The sequence below is a fragment of the Lissotriton vulgaris genome, chromosome 3_2 (assembly GCF_964263255.1).
Source record: "Lissotriton vulgaris chromosome 3_2, aLisVul1.2, whole genome shotgun sequence".
NCBI classification, from domain to species: domain Eukaryota; kingdom Metazoa; phylum Chordata; class Amphibia; order Caudata; family Salamandridae; genus Lissotriton; species Lissotriton vulgaris.
The window spans coordinates 259,997,617-260,013,379 of NC_141690.1; the positions used below are offsets into that span (position 1 = coordinate 259,997,617).

Sequence of the window (15,763 nt, forward strand, 5' to 3'; positions counted from 1 at the left end):
CCCGAAAGAATGAGGGGGTGAGGTTCCAGCAGAGGGTCCAGCAACAGGTTCCACCTGCTGGGGAGAAGGAGCGGCGGGGAGCAACTCATCTCCAGAAGAACTGGAAACCACGCCTGAGCTCTCCAAAGAGGAGTGATGAGAACGAGCTCCGAAAGAAAGTGCCTCGTAAGGGCCAGAACTCTGGGAATCATCATGAAGGGAGGAAATGCATAGCACAGGAGAGGAGGCCAAGATTGGAGTAACGCATCCGTGGCCAGAGCCTCCGGATCCGGACGCCAACTGTAAAACAGGGGAAGCTGTTTGTTCAGGCGAGAGCCAAAAAGGTCCATGTGACACTGTCCCCAAATCCGGGACAAAGTCCGAAACACCCGAGGGTGAAGCCGCCAATCGCTGTAATCCCGCAGATGGCGAGAGTTCCAATCCGCTATTCGATTGTCGCGGCCAGGAAGGTATTCAGCAATAACTGTGATCTGACGACAAAGATGCCAAAAGTCCTTCGCAATCTCCGCCAGGAGTTTGGACTTGGTGCCCCCGAGCTTGTTGACATACCTCACTGCTGAGATATTGTCCATGCGGAGGAGAATGCAACAGTTCGACGCCTGAGGTGAAAGACAATGGATCACGAGAGAGCCCGCAAGGAGCTCCAAGCAATTGATGTGAAGGGATAACTCCTCCTGGGACCAACGTCCCCACCAGGTCAGGGAACCGCGCCGGGCTCCCCAACCCCAAAGACTCGCATCCGACTCAATTACCACATCCGGAGTCTTCCCGAACAGCGCTCGACTCCATGTGGTCCAGCCACCACAACATCTCCCAGCGAGCATCCTCCGAAAGAGGAATGAGGTCGGAGTAATGAAGGCCCTTCTGAAGATGCCTGATCTTGAGGCACTGAAGAGCGCGATAGTGTAAGGGACCCGGGAAAATGGCTTGGATTGAAGAGGACAACAGACCCACAATCCGAGCCACCGACCGCAACGAGACCATTTGTTTGAACAACACCATGCGCAACTCCCGTTTGATCGCTCTGATCTTCTGACCGGGAAGAAGGAGCTGGCAGGCCACCGAATCGATGCGGAACCCGAGAAATTCCATCGTCTGCGAGGGCTGAAAGTCTGATTTCAGAGGATTCACAAGAAATCCCAGAGACTGTAAGAGTTCTATAGATCACTGTAAATGAATTTGCAAAAGAAGAGGGCATTGAGTCATCAAAAGAATGTTGTTGAGGTAGATAATCAAGCGGACCCCACTGGCTCGCAAAGATTCCACCACCGGATGCAGCAGCTTCGTGAAGCACCACAGAGCGGAGGAGAGACCGAAAGGGAGGACAGTGTACTCGAACCACTTCCCCAGCCAATGAAACTGGAGGAAGCGACGATGAGAAGCATAGATCGGAACAGACAGGTAAGTGTCCTGCAGGTTGAGACAGACCATTCAGTCCCCCTCCTGAAGCAGATCCCGAAGAAGATGGAAACCCTCCATCTTGAAATGATGGTACACCACTCCGCCGTTGAAGTCCTTCAGATTGAGGACCAGACGGGAACCTCCTCCCTTTTTCTCCACCAGAAAAACGTTGCTGACGAAGCCGTCGGGATGACGGGAAGAAGGAATGATGGCCCCTTTTGCCAGTAGAGATATGATTTCCTCTGAGATGAATGCCTGATCTTGTTGGAAAAAAACATGGGGAAGCGGAAGTCGGTGTTGGAGAGGGCTCTCGTGAAACTCAAGTTTGTAGCTTTGTACCATCTCCAACACCCAAGCATCGCTTGAGATTAGCTGCCAATTGAGGAGAAAATACTTCAATCTGCCCCCCAAAACAACCTCGGAAGCCAGAAGCAAGCTCACCTGAGTTGGAGGAATCCTGACGTCCTCCTTGGGCACCTCCATAACCGCCCTTGTTGTACTGGCCTCTCCCTTTGCGCGAGGGGTAAAACTTGGATTTGCCAGAACCGTAGCTGTCTTGTCCGCCGCCTCTTTGGGACTGACCACCACGTTGGTTAGGTTGATTGCCTCCCCAGCCGGACGAACGTCCCCTTCGTCCGGCCCGTCCGAAAACTGGGCGGAAGGCGCTACGCAGATTGGACTGCGCTCTATCCAGGCCACTGAAAGTAGCTACAAAGTTAGTAAGTTCTTTGAGAAATAGATGTCCAAAAAGTAAACCCTGCGCCATGGAACCTGATTCAGAAGGGGCGAGATCCGTCAATTTTGGATCTAACTTCATGAGAATGGAGCGACGGCGTTCACATAACAGGGCACAATTGGCATTGCCCAGCATGCAGATGGCCCTCTGAGACCATCCCACCAGTTCTTCAGGGTCTATAAGAGCGTCAGAATCCTTTGCACGATATGCCAGGTCCACAATCTTGGTCAGGGGACCCAAAAGGTCCAACATCTTGTTCTGACAGGACCTCCAGGACCTGTCCAGACCCTTTTTCGGGTCTTTGGAATATTTCCTCATGTAGGTCACCATAGTCGGGTCCACCTCGGGCGTATCCGCCAGTTTGTCAGCAAGATCTGGTCGGGGACACTCCGATCGTAAGCGAGCACGAATAGGGCTACGAATGTGCATCTGCACATAACCAGCCACCTCAGGGGAGGGAAGCTAGGCAGAAGAATTTGGATGTACGATATCTGCAGGGTCAAAGGTCAACACCTGGGGATTGGAAGGGGCATCCACGAAGTGCTCCTTGCGAGCCTTCTTCTTGGGTGGCAGAGCCACAGGGTCAGAAGAGGAATCAGTGGCGGAAGAATCATCAGTCGAGGGAGAATCCTGTGGCGTCAGCACAGGCGTGGAAGATTTCTTAGAAGCCCGGGAAGAGGACAGAGTCTTTGTCAATTTGCCAAAATCCGCCATGTGAGGATTTTTGGGAGACTTTTTCGAACGTCCCGACTTAGGCAACCAGCCTTGTTGAGTGGCATACTCAGACAAATGCCTTTTCAGAGGGGAAATAGCATGGAATAATGCTTGACCTACATATTCAGCATCCACAGAGCCTGCGGGTTCTTCCTCGTCATAATAATAATCTTCGTCCTCTTAATAGTCACCCATTGTTTCCTTTAAAAAGGTAATATACCCACTGGAGAAATATATATTGACAACCCAAAGGGCAATGCAGGGGGAGTGTACACCCCAAGGCAAGCCAAGTAATGCAGGAACAAGCCTGTCAAAAATTAAGTGTGGCGGGAGGGCTTGCTAACACACTCTAGGCAAAGCCTATGCAAACATTGTCTTTTTATAAACAGGGGCGTGAGGGGCTGAGACCTGGCAAGTGGGCGTAGGCTGAAAAGCCGTTTCAAAATCACCTCAGAAGAATGCTTGCAATGCGCTTCGGAAGGCTGCCGCCGGAAGAATGTAAACAAGGACAACGCGCATGCGCGGTGACAAGCGTGCCGGTCTTTGAAAGAGAGACGCGCGGCTGGACGCGCGCCTCTCTATGCCCCCGTCTCCCGCTCCACGAAAGGCACAGCAGGCGCGGAGAGCGTGAACCGAGAACCGGGGGGTGAAAGCACACGCCCCCGCAGCAACGCCGCAGAGAGTGCGGCGAATTCCGAACAACCACAAAGGTAGGCGTCAAAAGTGAAACGCGCAGGGAAGTGAAATGAGCAATAAAGCCAAGAAACATACAGGAAGCGCGCCAACCACAAGAGCAACAGCGTTAATTGAAATATCAATAATGCAAGCACAATGGAGAAGTGTGGCTCACTGGTTAGAGCAGGCAGACCCTGAAGCAGAGGTCAGACCCGGGACCAGGGTTCAATTCCCGACGCGGCAGGGTCTTGAGCTCAAATGTCCATGGACTCGATAATTCTCGCTTCGGTGCCTGACCTAATCATGGGTTCACACTCTGCAACTCTGGGCATTAAGCTTGCTTAATCTCCACAACGGCCCCCCGCGGCGGGATGCCTGGCTTTCACCTTGGGGATGCCCTGTAGGGGCTATCTCACAGGGAAAAGCCAGGACGGGTTCCCAAGGCAAGCGCGGAGATACCCCTTCGGGAGTCGATTCTGGCGCTATATAAGAAACATAATAATAATAATAATGACATAGCTATAAGAAAAGTGCACTTAACTGGCTGCGAAGCAGCAAAGAAAGAGGGAGTGTTGTCCTCTATGGTACCTTTTATACTGTCTACTCTCTATGGTCACTAGGCACTCATGGGAAATGTAGTGTTTTATTTCTTTACTGTGTTCTTATTGGCTGCTGTATTTCAGTAAAGAAATGAGAAAGCATAATCGGAGCCTCCGTCCTGCCATAGAATTCCTTTTTAAAGCAATGAAAATATCCTGGAAGCTTGCACGGGAGAAAGTTAATTACACATATGGAAAGAATAAAGTTCTTACCTAAATTCGAGTTTAAATAAACTCTGGAGAAGTAAATGCTGTCCAAACCTTTTAAATAGTTCTCTGCCGGTCCAGGGTTTGCCTAATTGTCGCCAGTGAAAAAGAAGATGTGCAATCCAATTGAATTAAATTCCTTTATTGAAGAAAAATCAGTATCCAATATATCGACCGGCCAGAGAGACAGCAAGATACAACTGCCTTTAACCTCTCCACATCCCACCATTCCAGGATGGAACAGAGGTCATGGTGGCATGTGCTACCTTCATAGGTAAACACATTGTAATTAAAGGAACATGAGACCCAACACTTGGGTGGCATTTTCGCTTTATAAAACACCAAAAATAAAATTAAAAAAACGAAATAGAGAGTTTTCATAGTTGCTGCCAGCAACGGCTCACTCTTGACCTGTAACTTCAGCAGCAGCGCCTGCGCGCAGCTGGGGTAGATAGACTGTTGGACACTTTTGGAGGACTGTGTAATTATCAATACAGCCCATGCTCCATTCACCCATTCATGCACTCAAACATTCATCTAGCCACCCATCTAACCATGACGTCACTGTTAAACTAATGCACTCAGTCACTCACCCATTCACTCTCTTTCTTCCAGTCTGTCCCCTGTGCTTCAGACTTACTCCCCAAAGCATGCCCCTGCAAACTTCCCCTGGCTCTTAAGTCATACATGCAATCACCCATTCATCATGTGAGCTACCCAACTACACAAGCACTCAACAAAGAAGCACTTTGCCTTATAAACCTGACCTATTGGCTTTGCCAATGCTTGTTTGCATTTGCAAGTTACATTTATGACCCTGCTCCCTCCCTCCCCTCCTCTCCTGGCCCTCCCACCACCTCTCCCTCCCCTTATACTGTTCAGTTTACTCTCAGCCTCTTCCCACCCACCCTCTGCTCTCATGTTTTGTACAATCCCTTTCTGTTGACATCTGATCACTTTCTCATGTCACCCTTGTACTTATATGCAACGCTCCTCCTGTTTCACTCAAATTGTTTCCAGTGAGCTACAGATGTTTAATAGCCACTCCTGTTCCCTTCCCTGTATTTAGGACAGTTTATTGCTTAAGGAAATAAAAAGTATTGTCTATATCATAATAACAAATTCAACTGGGTCACTATTGGAAATTGTGACAAAATATCTGAGCATTGCTGGTGATTAGACAGGTGTGAACAAGCAATAAAGAAACCAACCAAAAACAACAGGAGAGAAAGGGCATAAAGGTTCACTCTTATACCCCTAATTCTAGTAACCTGGATCAACAAAAGAGTCAATCAAAAAGACGTATGTAGGAACCTCGTGCTAGAAGTCCGAGATACAAAAGAAAAACATGGGGGGGGGGGGGGGGGGGGGGGACGCAACCAAGTGATTTTTAAGAAGAGGGTTCTTAAAAATCACTTGGTTGCGTCCCACCCCCCCCCCATGTTTTTCTTTTGTATCTCGGACTTCTAGCACGAGGTTCCTACATACGTCTTTTTGATTCACTCTTTTGTTGATCCAAGCAATAAAGAAGACAAATCACAGTTACATGTCAGATACAATAACCTGCAGATTACAATTATATGTCAGATACAATTACATGCCAGATACAATTACATGTCCCATACAGTTTCATGTCAGATTAGAATTACATGCCAGATACAATTACTTCACTGAGAAAAGATGACCCAGGATAGTAGAAGCAAAACTGATAAAGACAACCAGTCGAGAGATTCATGCTTCACACCCAAACTTTTAAGGGCCGAGCAAAACATTAGAAATATCGGTCTGCAACAAGATGTTTTCACCTGGCTTTCCTACCCTGCTCCCTTTTCTTTCCAGATCCTGCATCCCCTCCTTTTCTCTGCATTCCAGATGTCCTTAATGTATCAAGCCAAGGCCTCAATACCGCATGTTGATGTCTTAGAAGCAGGAATCAATAATAAGTGTTCTGTATCCTGGACATATCTTATCTGAAGCTAGACTAACACCCATTCTGTGAAGCCTTTCCTCCAGCGTAAGTAATTACTTCACAGCTGTGACAATAGGCTTTAAAATAAGCAATAAGAAAATTGACAGATTATTAATATCTATGCTGGAAAATACACCATTTATGACTCTTCCTTTATAAAACCTGCTGGGGAGAATTACTTTGGATTAAAAATCTTTCACTACCTTAAACCAGAATTCTTTATTTAGGACTCATCCAACTTGTAATATTGTGAAAGAAACCCCTCCTGGTGTTTTTCTCAGAGCTCGATGGCGCCCGGCCTCTTGGCATTAGTTTCTCTCCCGCAGAGAGTTTGGTAATCAGCTCAGCCCGCTCCCTCACGGCCATCAGTGATTGGATGCGCTCCATGTAGCCCGGGTTGGCTTCCTCTTTCTCTGACTGGATCAGCAGGTCAATGTACTCCGGCGTTGAGAGCGGGTTTGGCTTCAGGGCGATCTCTTCCAGTCTCCGGAGACACCGAGACAACTCGTCAATGAGCTCTGCAACTCTTTCTTCAACGCTTTCAAGCTCCTCGTTCAGCTGCTGAAATATCCCTCCAGTTGTCATCAATTTACCACGTGCCTTCTCATAGTTCTCCTTTAAATTGTGGTAAGTTCTTTTCTCAGTCTTGGTTACATAAATCCATTTGTATTTCTGATTCAAATGCATTTTCCAGCTACAGCGCCCTGGACACACTTTGCACTTTTTATTTGTATCCATTGCAGAACAGTTATGCTTCTCACCATCATCAGCAATCAGACATGGATAGTGACAGGTGTAGTGACACTTCATACAATTAGTTATGATATCAGTTACATCTATTTTCTCTGGTACAATTACAGACATTTTATACTCAAAGTTCTGATTGGCTTTCATCTTGTCCCTGTTCTGCTCCAAGATGGCCTTGGTTTTCCTGATCTCTTCCTGCTTTGCCAGACCAGCATTTATCTGGGGTTGCAGACCTTCAAAGACAACCTCAAGCTGCCTGCGCTCCTTAAGAACTTCCTTGGTTAATTGCAAGCTTTTGGTTTCCAGCTTGTTTAGTGATGTAAAAAACCTCTGGAGGTTGTTCACACCCATCTTCCAGAACATCTTATCAAAGTTTTCATCCTCTTCTGCGTCCTCTGTGAATTCATCGCATCCATTGGAAGCAAACATGGCAGAATTGTTAAATTTGAAATGGACAGGGGCACCGTTGACCATCGGACAAGGGATCTCTGCCACTCTAATTGCTTCAAGCACTGGAGGTTTTTGACCATCGGCGAAGGTGATCAGTACTAGTATGTTATCAGCCACATCCTTCCCAAAAATAGAGAGCATGGAATCAAAGATATATCTCTGTGAATGGGTGAGACGAGCCAATGAGGACTGGACTACAAAGCATACTGCGTCTAGATGAGCAACACCACTGGATGTAGAAAATAATTCTCTGATCTGTTCAACAAGGAACCTGTCTCTGTCGATGCCTCTAGTGTCGCCGAATCCCGGTGTGTCTATGATAGTGAGGCTGTATGGCACCTGGAAACCCTCTTGGCGAATGAGGCGATACGAAGTTATTGAAGAGGTCTGGCTTTCTGCTTGTGATCGACTGGTCTCTTCATTAATTAGTTTAAATCGGAAATCATCCTCCCACTTAACTCCTAAGATGTAGTTAACCATCCCATTGATTAAAGTGGTTTTTCCTGCCCCTGTTGCTCCAAGTAGCATGATCACCTTGTCATCATATGTAGGTTTCTGTGGTCCAAATGTGCACTTCTGAAGATGTCCATCCGCGTCAATCTTCTGTCTGTGAAGCTGAAGTTGGTGAATGGACGGCTTGCTCTTTTCTTTCTCAATCTGAAAGCTTTCAATTAGAAAGTTCTTTGCTGAATGGAGATTACGAGCTGTTGAGAGAAAAGTGTACACACTTTTACATATTTGTTTAAATAATTAAATAATGCCCAGCAGATTATTATGCAGTGTGAATTATCAAAATAATTATTCAGCAAGTGGTTTCCTGCATGCTTCTTCTTATGCTAATAGATTCATTAGGGGTGGTTTCATCTCTGTTTGTTTCTGCATTGGGCACAATTCACAATATTTTTTAGCACCTTAGTTAAATGTAGGGGCACAAAATATGGCATCTGAGGACATAACCCGAATGGTCCTAATTCAGGATTTGCAGCTATTACATCCACTGAACTCACTGCCAAAAAACATGCGTCAATCTGGCTGAATTTGCGTTCTTTATTTTGAAATGGGGTAGGGAGACCATTAGAAAGATATGTAGCATCTACAGAGAGTGGTAATTCATTGGACATTATTCTATTTGTAATCCCAATAGGGTAGGAGGGAGGGCACACATTGGGCATAATTCCACAAAACCATGAAAATATACTCAGTTGTCGAAGGACAGCAATTAAGGGTAGGTTTTTAGACTTTGGCAGACTGCTGAGGTCACTTTTAACTTGAGAGTTCATGGTGCTATCTATCTATCTATCTATCTATCTATCTATCTATCCATCCATCCATCTACCCACCCATCCACTCATCAGAGGTTTTGCTGTGGTTATTACACAAGATGCAGTAGTATAAAAATACACATATAACAAGGAACCACAAAATAAAGATTTCATCACCATAACAACAAACTCCAAATCACCCTTCAGAGCCTTAACACTCCCAGAGCTACTAGGATTGTGTGTCATGGAGGACCAAATTATATTCAAGGTTATCCAATAATGCAGCAAAAAATGCAAAGTATGTGGCACATTTTCTGGCAGTAATATTTTCATCCATTCAGTTAGAAACAATATATATGAAATCTGCAAAATATGTAGCATAAGCAGAATATCTGTAATCGTTCAGCAATCCTGCACCCAAAGGATCACACAAATACACTGACTCGCTTTTGCCCATATTTTCCCAGCAATTTGTTAAAGAACAGTAAAAAAAAACTATAAACATTTTACGTCCAATTGTAGGAAGCTGGCTCTGTATATACTATACCAAATTAAGGTATAGTGTGCACTAAGTCTAGGGAATCCCCCAGAGGTAGGCAGAGGCCAAATTTTGTAAGTACTAACAGCTCTCTTTGCGATAGTTTGGGAGAGGCTTATGGAGAGGGTGTGTTAAGCATTTATTGTATTCACTCAATTAAGACTGACGGCACTGACTCAGAAACTGAATCCAGACCAATTAGATAACTATAAAAAAGGTATACATATGTTTTATTTTTAGAACCAAGCAGGGCTTGGCACAGGCAAGTAAAATATACTCTCAAATGCAAGACTGTACAAGGAAATGCAGTTGTCGTTGAATTTACAATCATTACAGGTTGATATTGGTTCAAAAAACAGTTTAAATTACAGTAATTATGTTGGAATACTTTTGGGTTACATCAAATACACGGGGTGGTATGCCTAAATACCATGGCAGGGATCTCACAATACACGGTAAGTAAGACTTTTCAAGTTTTGCAGTGTAGTTTCTTTTTCTGCGTACAAAACATGAGTTCAATACCTAAAACATTTTAGGAACAAAAACACATAACATTGGTTCTCATGAGAGAAAAATGTGTATTGGTTTCACGGGTAAGAACTAGACTCACGAGTGGGAGTTTTGGGGGCTAGGACCAAGGTTCCCCAAGGTCTAGGTTGGCTCTCAAGTTGCACCACCAAAAGGGGCAGCTGTGTGCAGAGTGCAGGGGCCCAATGTTAGCCAATAGGGCTAAGGGGGCCTTCGGTCAGGGGCTGCTTACGAGCAGACCACAGAGTTGTAGGAGCAAAGCTCCTTGGGTTAAGAGCAGCACTGCAGGGGCCAACAATCATCCCAGGAGCTGCACCACCAGCGACACTGGGTCGGCTGGGTGCAGTGTGCCAAGGTGACGTCGGGGACCCACTGGATATCAAAGGAGATCTTCAGTTCAGTAAGGACACTGCAGACTGGGGCAGGGAGAATTCCTGGAGGAAACCACTGGCTGGAGAGGTAAGGTGGGATGTTGGGGGATGCCTGGACTCTGTTGGTTGGGTCACCCAAGGCCGTGGGCATTTGGTGCAAGGGTGTCTTTTGGCATCAGGCTTTTCTTACCAGCTCGGGTCGCAGTCCGGTTTGACCTGTCCGGTTGAGCTTGCAGGCGTCGTCTTGGAGCTTGAGGGCGGTCAGGGATCATCAGGTCAGGACAAAGTCTGTTAGATGACTGCAGGCAAGTTCTCCCGGCTCTGGGGGTTATTAGCTGCTGGACTCGCCGGGGTTCTCACTGTAGGCAGGTTGAAGTCGGGACAGGCCAGTAGAGCTGAGGTCCAACCAGTAGGCATCCTCTTCTTCCTGGGACAGCATGGCTTTTCGGTCCTTCTTTCTATCTTGAATCTGAGGAGGCAAGTTCAGGGTCGCCCCTAAATACTAAATGTAGGGGCTTTACAGGGGCGTGTAGGTCGAGACCAATAGTTCCCTTCATTGGGGTGAGTACACCCCCTATTATGCCACCGTCCAGTAGGAGAGGGGCATGAGATTCTTCCTAATTGATTGGGTCCCTCATCTCCAAGATGGACGGGACTGAGATGTGTGCTTCACTGAGTGTTGGGGTTGGTAAAGGTGGGCACACCTCTCCTCCTAGCTCAGTTTTTCCACCGATTATTCTGCCCAAAGTGGGGTTCAGAACCGGTGGGAGCCAGATGAAGGGGCAGCAAAAGGCAGGGCCTTTGAAGCTTCCCTTTTCGTGGACCCAACTCATCCTGGGGGGGAGGAATGACACCTCTGCCCAGGATGGGCTTTGTCTCTGGACCCACAGAGCGAAGGCTCTCTACCCAGGTGTCCAGAGACCAGTCTGGTGGTGGCAAATCACATCATTCATGAACCACACCAAGGCTGTCGTTTTTCAGGCATTATCTCTAAGATGCCCTCTGCGTGCATTGTACATTAAATCCCACACTGGCATGGCATCAGTGTGGGTTTAATGTGCTGAGAGGTTTACTACCAAACTTCCCAGATTTTAGTAAAGCCATTTAGGAGCTGTGGAGTTCATAATGACCAACTCCCAGACCATATACTCTTTATGGCTTTACTACACTAACAATGTCTAAGAATGGACTTCGATACTGTAGGGGTACAGGGCTCATGCAACTGTACCCTCAGCTGGGGCTAGTGCACCCTGCTAGAGGGATGACTTATCTGGCCCTGTAGAGTAGTCTCAATAGTACTCTGTCATGCAGGACCTACGACGTTTACGGATAACATATACCATGGGTCTGGTGGCGGATGGACTCCGTACACCCCGCGCATGTTAGCCTATGGTTTGCATTAGCTAGCACACAGTGCCACTAGAATCTCCTATTATCAGAGAGATTCATTTTTAGCAACCTTAGAACACAATAACCTCAGACTCGTGGAAACAATATATTACTTTTCACCCAGACACTAGTGCTTGCATGTTTTGCTCTCAAAGAGATACAGAGAAGAAACAGTCGAACGTGTTTACAATATGAGTTTATTGTTCAGTAGTTCTCATGTAGAATAAGTGCGATGTTACTACTGTAACACAGTAGCAGAGATATAGAACCAGCAGTACAGTGAATAAGAAGGAAAAGTATTGTTCTACCATTTTGCAACAGTCATGAACATATACATGAATATAAAATGCATTTATAAAATAAAGTGCGTATTCCTACGATGCCTGTCTAGATGTACCTAAGTGTACCTAGCATGTGAGTAGGTGCAAAAGAGCCTAAGCCTAAGAGCCCAAAAGCCAAGAATCCCACTAGGCTTTAGTCAAACCCCCATACCTGAATAGTGAGAGTGTGGGGCTTCGTCCTGGACTTGAGCAGGATACGCGCAAGGGATCGTTCGACCACTGTCAGCTGGAGCAATGGCATACCGGAGCTGCAGCGTCTCTGGTCAGTGTGTCGGCCTTGAAGTCTCGGTTCCCTCCTGTATTCTGATAGGAAGAAGTGCTGTATTTATACAGGCTATGTACGTGTGTTACCCATTGTTCAGTACAAGGATGACGTTGGGGATTAAACCTTGTGCATCGATGGGAGAGGTGAAGTGTCCCCCTGGAGAGTGCACTCATCAATTATTCATATTTGATAAGAATGTCGTCTTAGCAATATTGATTGGGAAAAACCCACCCTCTGCATGGAACTGGGTTAAAGGTTTAGTCCATAAAAGTTTGCAGTCCTAATAAGGAGTGATGTCCATATAAGGCATTCTGTCCTTATTTGTAGTTATGTCCTTATAAGGCTCGTTCATACGAAATAACGGAAGCTGAAGTACGGAAAGTGTATGATGTTCCCTGGACCAATATTAGGGTACCGATATGAAATATAATACCCACTCCACATTATACTTACACAGTTTAAAAAACAAGAAAAAAATTATTTGGTAATGTTTGATATTGTAATAAAGTTCCGCAAATCACAGTTCTAAATGAGTTTGTTTACACAAGTTGAACTACTGTAAGCGTACTCAGAAGACCATGCTTTGGGATGGAGAGTGTCAATTTGCAAAAAGTTATTTTAAAAATAGATAGGGAAGGAAAAAGTTCCAAATTCGTTCCCAGCACAAGGTGAGCCAGATTCAGATTACAAGTCCTGGCTGGGAGACATAACATTATCGCTGCCTGCTACAGTAGGGGACAAACATTGCAGTACCTCGTATAGCATGTCAAGTGTGCATAGATGTAACTCCTTGTTGCCAACAGCTGGTAGGCTTCTCTTGCTGAATTCGGAACGTCTGTGTCAATGCTGGAGCTGAAAAGGTAATTCAGTCGTAAATGGCACCCTGGCTCCTCAAGGAAGGCATGCATCAACATGGGAATAGGCTGGGGACAGAGTCGTGCATGGGACCACAATGGTTCCAACCTGGAGTCTAAGTCTGCTGGTGTCTCCATCAGAGGTGTCAGACAGATGTCCAACTCGCATTCGCTTCCGCAGAACAGGCATCAGAAGACAGGTATGATGCAGTCCTCAAAGACTGGTCTGAATAATAAGAACCAAGAAGCACTTAGTTCGCGTAGGCGAGGGGCACCGAAATGCTGTATCATGCGCTCACTGTAATGTCTTTCCACTAGGATGTTTTTTATGACTACATCACTGGTATCCATTCCAAGACCGGCACTATATGGTCGGACGGAATGTTTTAGCAATCCCCGCATGACGTATACTCCACCATGAAGGGTGGTCTGATGGGAATTGCTTAGGTTTTTGTTTAACAATTTCTGTTAAATGTGTTATCAATTATATGTTGACAATAACCTTCACATGCACTATATGTTATCGCAGCAACTGGTATAACCACACAATGTCTCCAGACCTGGTCTGCTCCTTTGTGTATAGTATATTGATATAAGGGGTATGAGCAGACAGGTCGGTAAAGATTCCCCTGGACCCTCCACTAACCTGTTATGTTTTTTCCAGGAGAGCTTTCACAATCTTGCTGGCGGATGGTCCGTCTATTGCGCAGCAGGTAGACGATAATCGGGACTCCAGCTACAGCGAGCAGTATCAGAGGTAGACCCATGAAAATGCTTCCAAACATGGAGTGTATGACGTTAGGAATAACTCTGAGGACTGTCTGCAATGTGCGAAGGAATCCGGACCCTATGGTCTTAAATAGGTGAATAATGTCACTCGCATCATACATGTTAAAGATATGACCCACCATTTCAACGAAATGTAGGGGGCAATTTGTTTGAATTAATGCCTGTATCTCTGTCGAGGTCCTTGCAAACTGAAGTTCAAAGGTTTCTTGAGCCGGAGGTCAGTGGCATGGTTTGCTTTAAAAGCATGGCTTTCATTCTGCTAAAAGTAACAAACTTTATCAACGAATTATTCAGTGAAGGCCATACTAGCGCCTCCCTGACTGTATTTGTAGGAGGAAACAATATTTGCATACAGCAAGTAACCTTGGTATTCACGGTGACCAGATATGCAATGCCTGGAGGCATGCCACAACAACCTTGATCGTCCAGCATCAAGTAACTCCCATTCAAAAGTAACTTGAACACTGGCGATATCACAGCAGCTGGTGTTCCTTTCATGTGGCAAGACAGATTTGAAACTGAACCATTACAGGCTCCATGCAAAACAATATCTTGGCATATGAGAGAACTGCTTGAAGCGTCCTTGCAGTTGGTACCACTAAGAAACACTTCTCGAACCCCACTCCGGCATTGAAACTTATATGGTAAATCTCAGGATTTCTTAATGTATTCTTTACATAATTTTTCATATGTGCCTGCCTGCCGTTGCTCAAGGCAATAGTGAAACTGAACTGTAGTGACCGGGAGAGTGATTTGGCCGTGGATTAGCCACTCAGTTGATGGTAATTCAGCCACTGTAAATGGTAGCCTGTCCAGTTCTTCAATTTGCAGCATTGTATATTTAGCTCCCCTTTCTGCCATTTTTATCTGTGTATCAGTTAGATTGTATTCTGAAGACAGAGACATACCATTTATAAAACGCCAGGGCACAAGGCCTGCATGCAAAGATTGCAGCATCCAGCTCAATAACATGATAGGCCGTGTTGTAATATGGCTAAATCTTGATCCAGTATGCCAATATCAGAAGATACAATGTTGCCCAACGAATATACTCTGGAGGTCAAAGTTGTTAACCCATTGTCCACCACAGCAAAAGGTTTTTCTAAGTTTATACGGTCTATTTCCCGTATTCTCTATGTGGCTTCTTGTTGGAGGAATCTCCTAGATTTCATTATAAGTAGCATAAATGCCTGTAGATACGAAATGTTTTTGACGTTGTTTCCTAGGTCTAGTAAAAAGTCCCTCAGATCCATGTCTTGTGAGAGTAAAGATAAGTGTTTCATTTCTGCAAGTGTTGAGGTCTTTAGCCATTATAGGCACAACTTCTCAACACTATAGGATGTCACTACACCTGGATGTTCTCTATGTACATAACGTGGGTCTGGCCTATGCATACCCACGGTGATGTGCAGGAACTGTTTATGACATGTGTTTGTGTCTAAGGGCCAAACTGCCCTCTCCTTCCAATTGGGGTCTGTTCTGTTGTAATTTAATATGTCATCTACTGTTGCCCCTTCATTTGTAGGAGAATTCTGCCACCCCTGTGTTGGTGTTGGAAACTTAGGAGTGTTTAGGTCCTTTATCTTAGCTATTCCAAGACAGGATGTCTGTTGCACTGTATCATTTAAAAAGATCTGCTGTGGAATAAGGCATGCTCTAAATAGTGCCTCTGTACCCTGGACTTGCCAGTTCCTTGAACCCCAAATCGATGTTGTGTCAATTTTGTCTTGCCATAGGTTAAAACCCTGTTCAGACAATTTGGCCAAAAAGGAAGCAGAGTAAATCTGTTTAGTGATTGTCAACATAATTTTCTGCGCTGAAGTTGGTGCAACCTTATAATAAAATAAGGCTGGATCTGTGGTGTTAAACCCTGAAAAGTATGCACACTTTTGTCCAAATGTTTGTGAACTACTTCTTGGTGGTGTTGG

At 45.5% G+C, this 15,763-nt stretch overlaps 1 protein-coding gene across 1 annotated transcript in view; it reads right to left on the reverse strand.

Annotated features, from left to right (window-relative positions):
* Positions 1–6,390: 6,390 nt before the first annotated feature.
* LOC147725637 (uncharacterized) overlaps positions 6,391–15,763 on the reverse strand; it is a 174,542-nt gene continuing 165,169 nt past the window's right edge. The window contains exon 4 of the mRNA XM_086964326.1: positions 6,391–8,202. Within this exon, the coding sequence (XP_086820452.1) occupies positions 6,521–8,202 (1,682 nt within the window). The 3' untranslated portion in view covers positions 6,391–6,520. The remainder of the gene's footprint in view (positions 8,203–15,763) is intronic.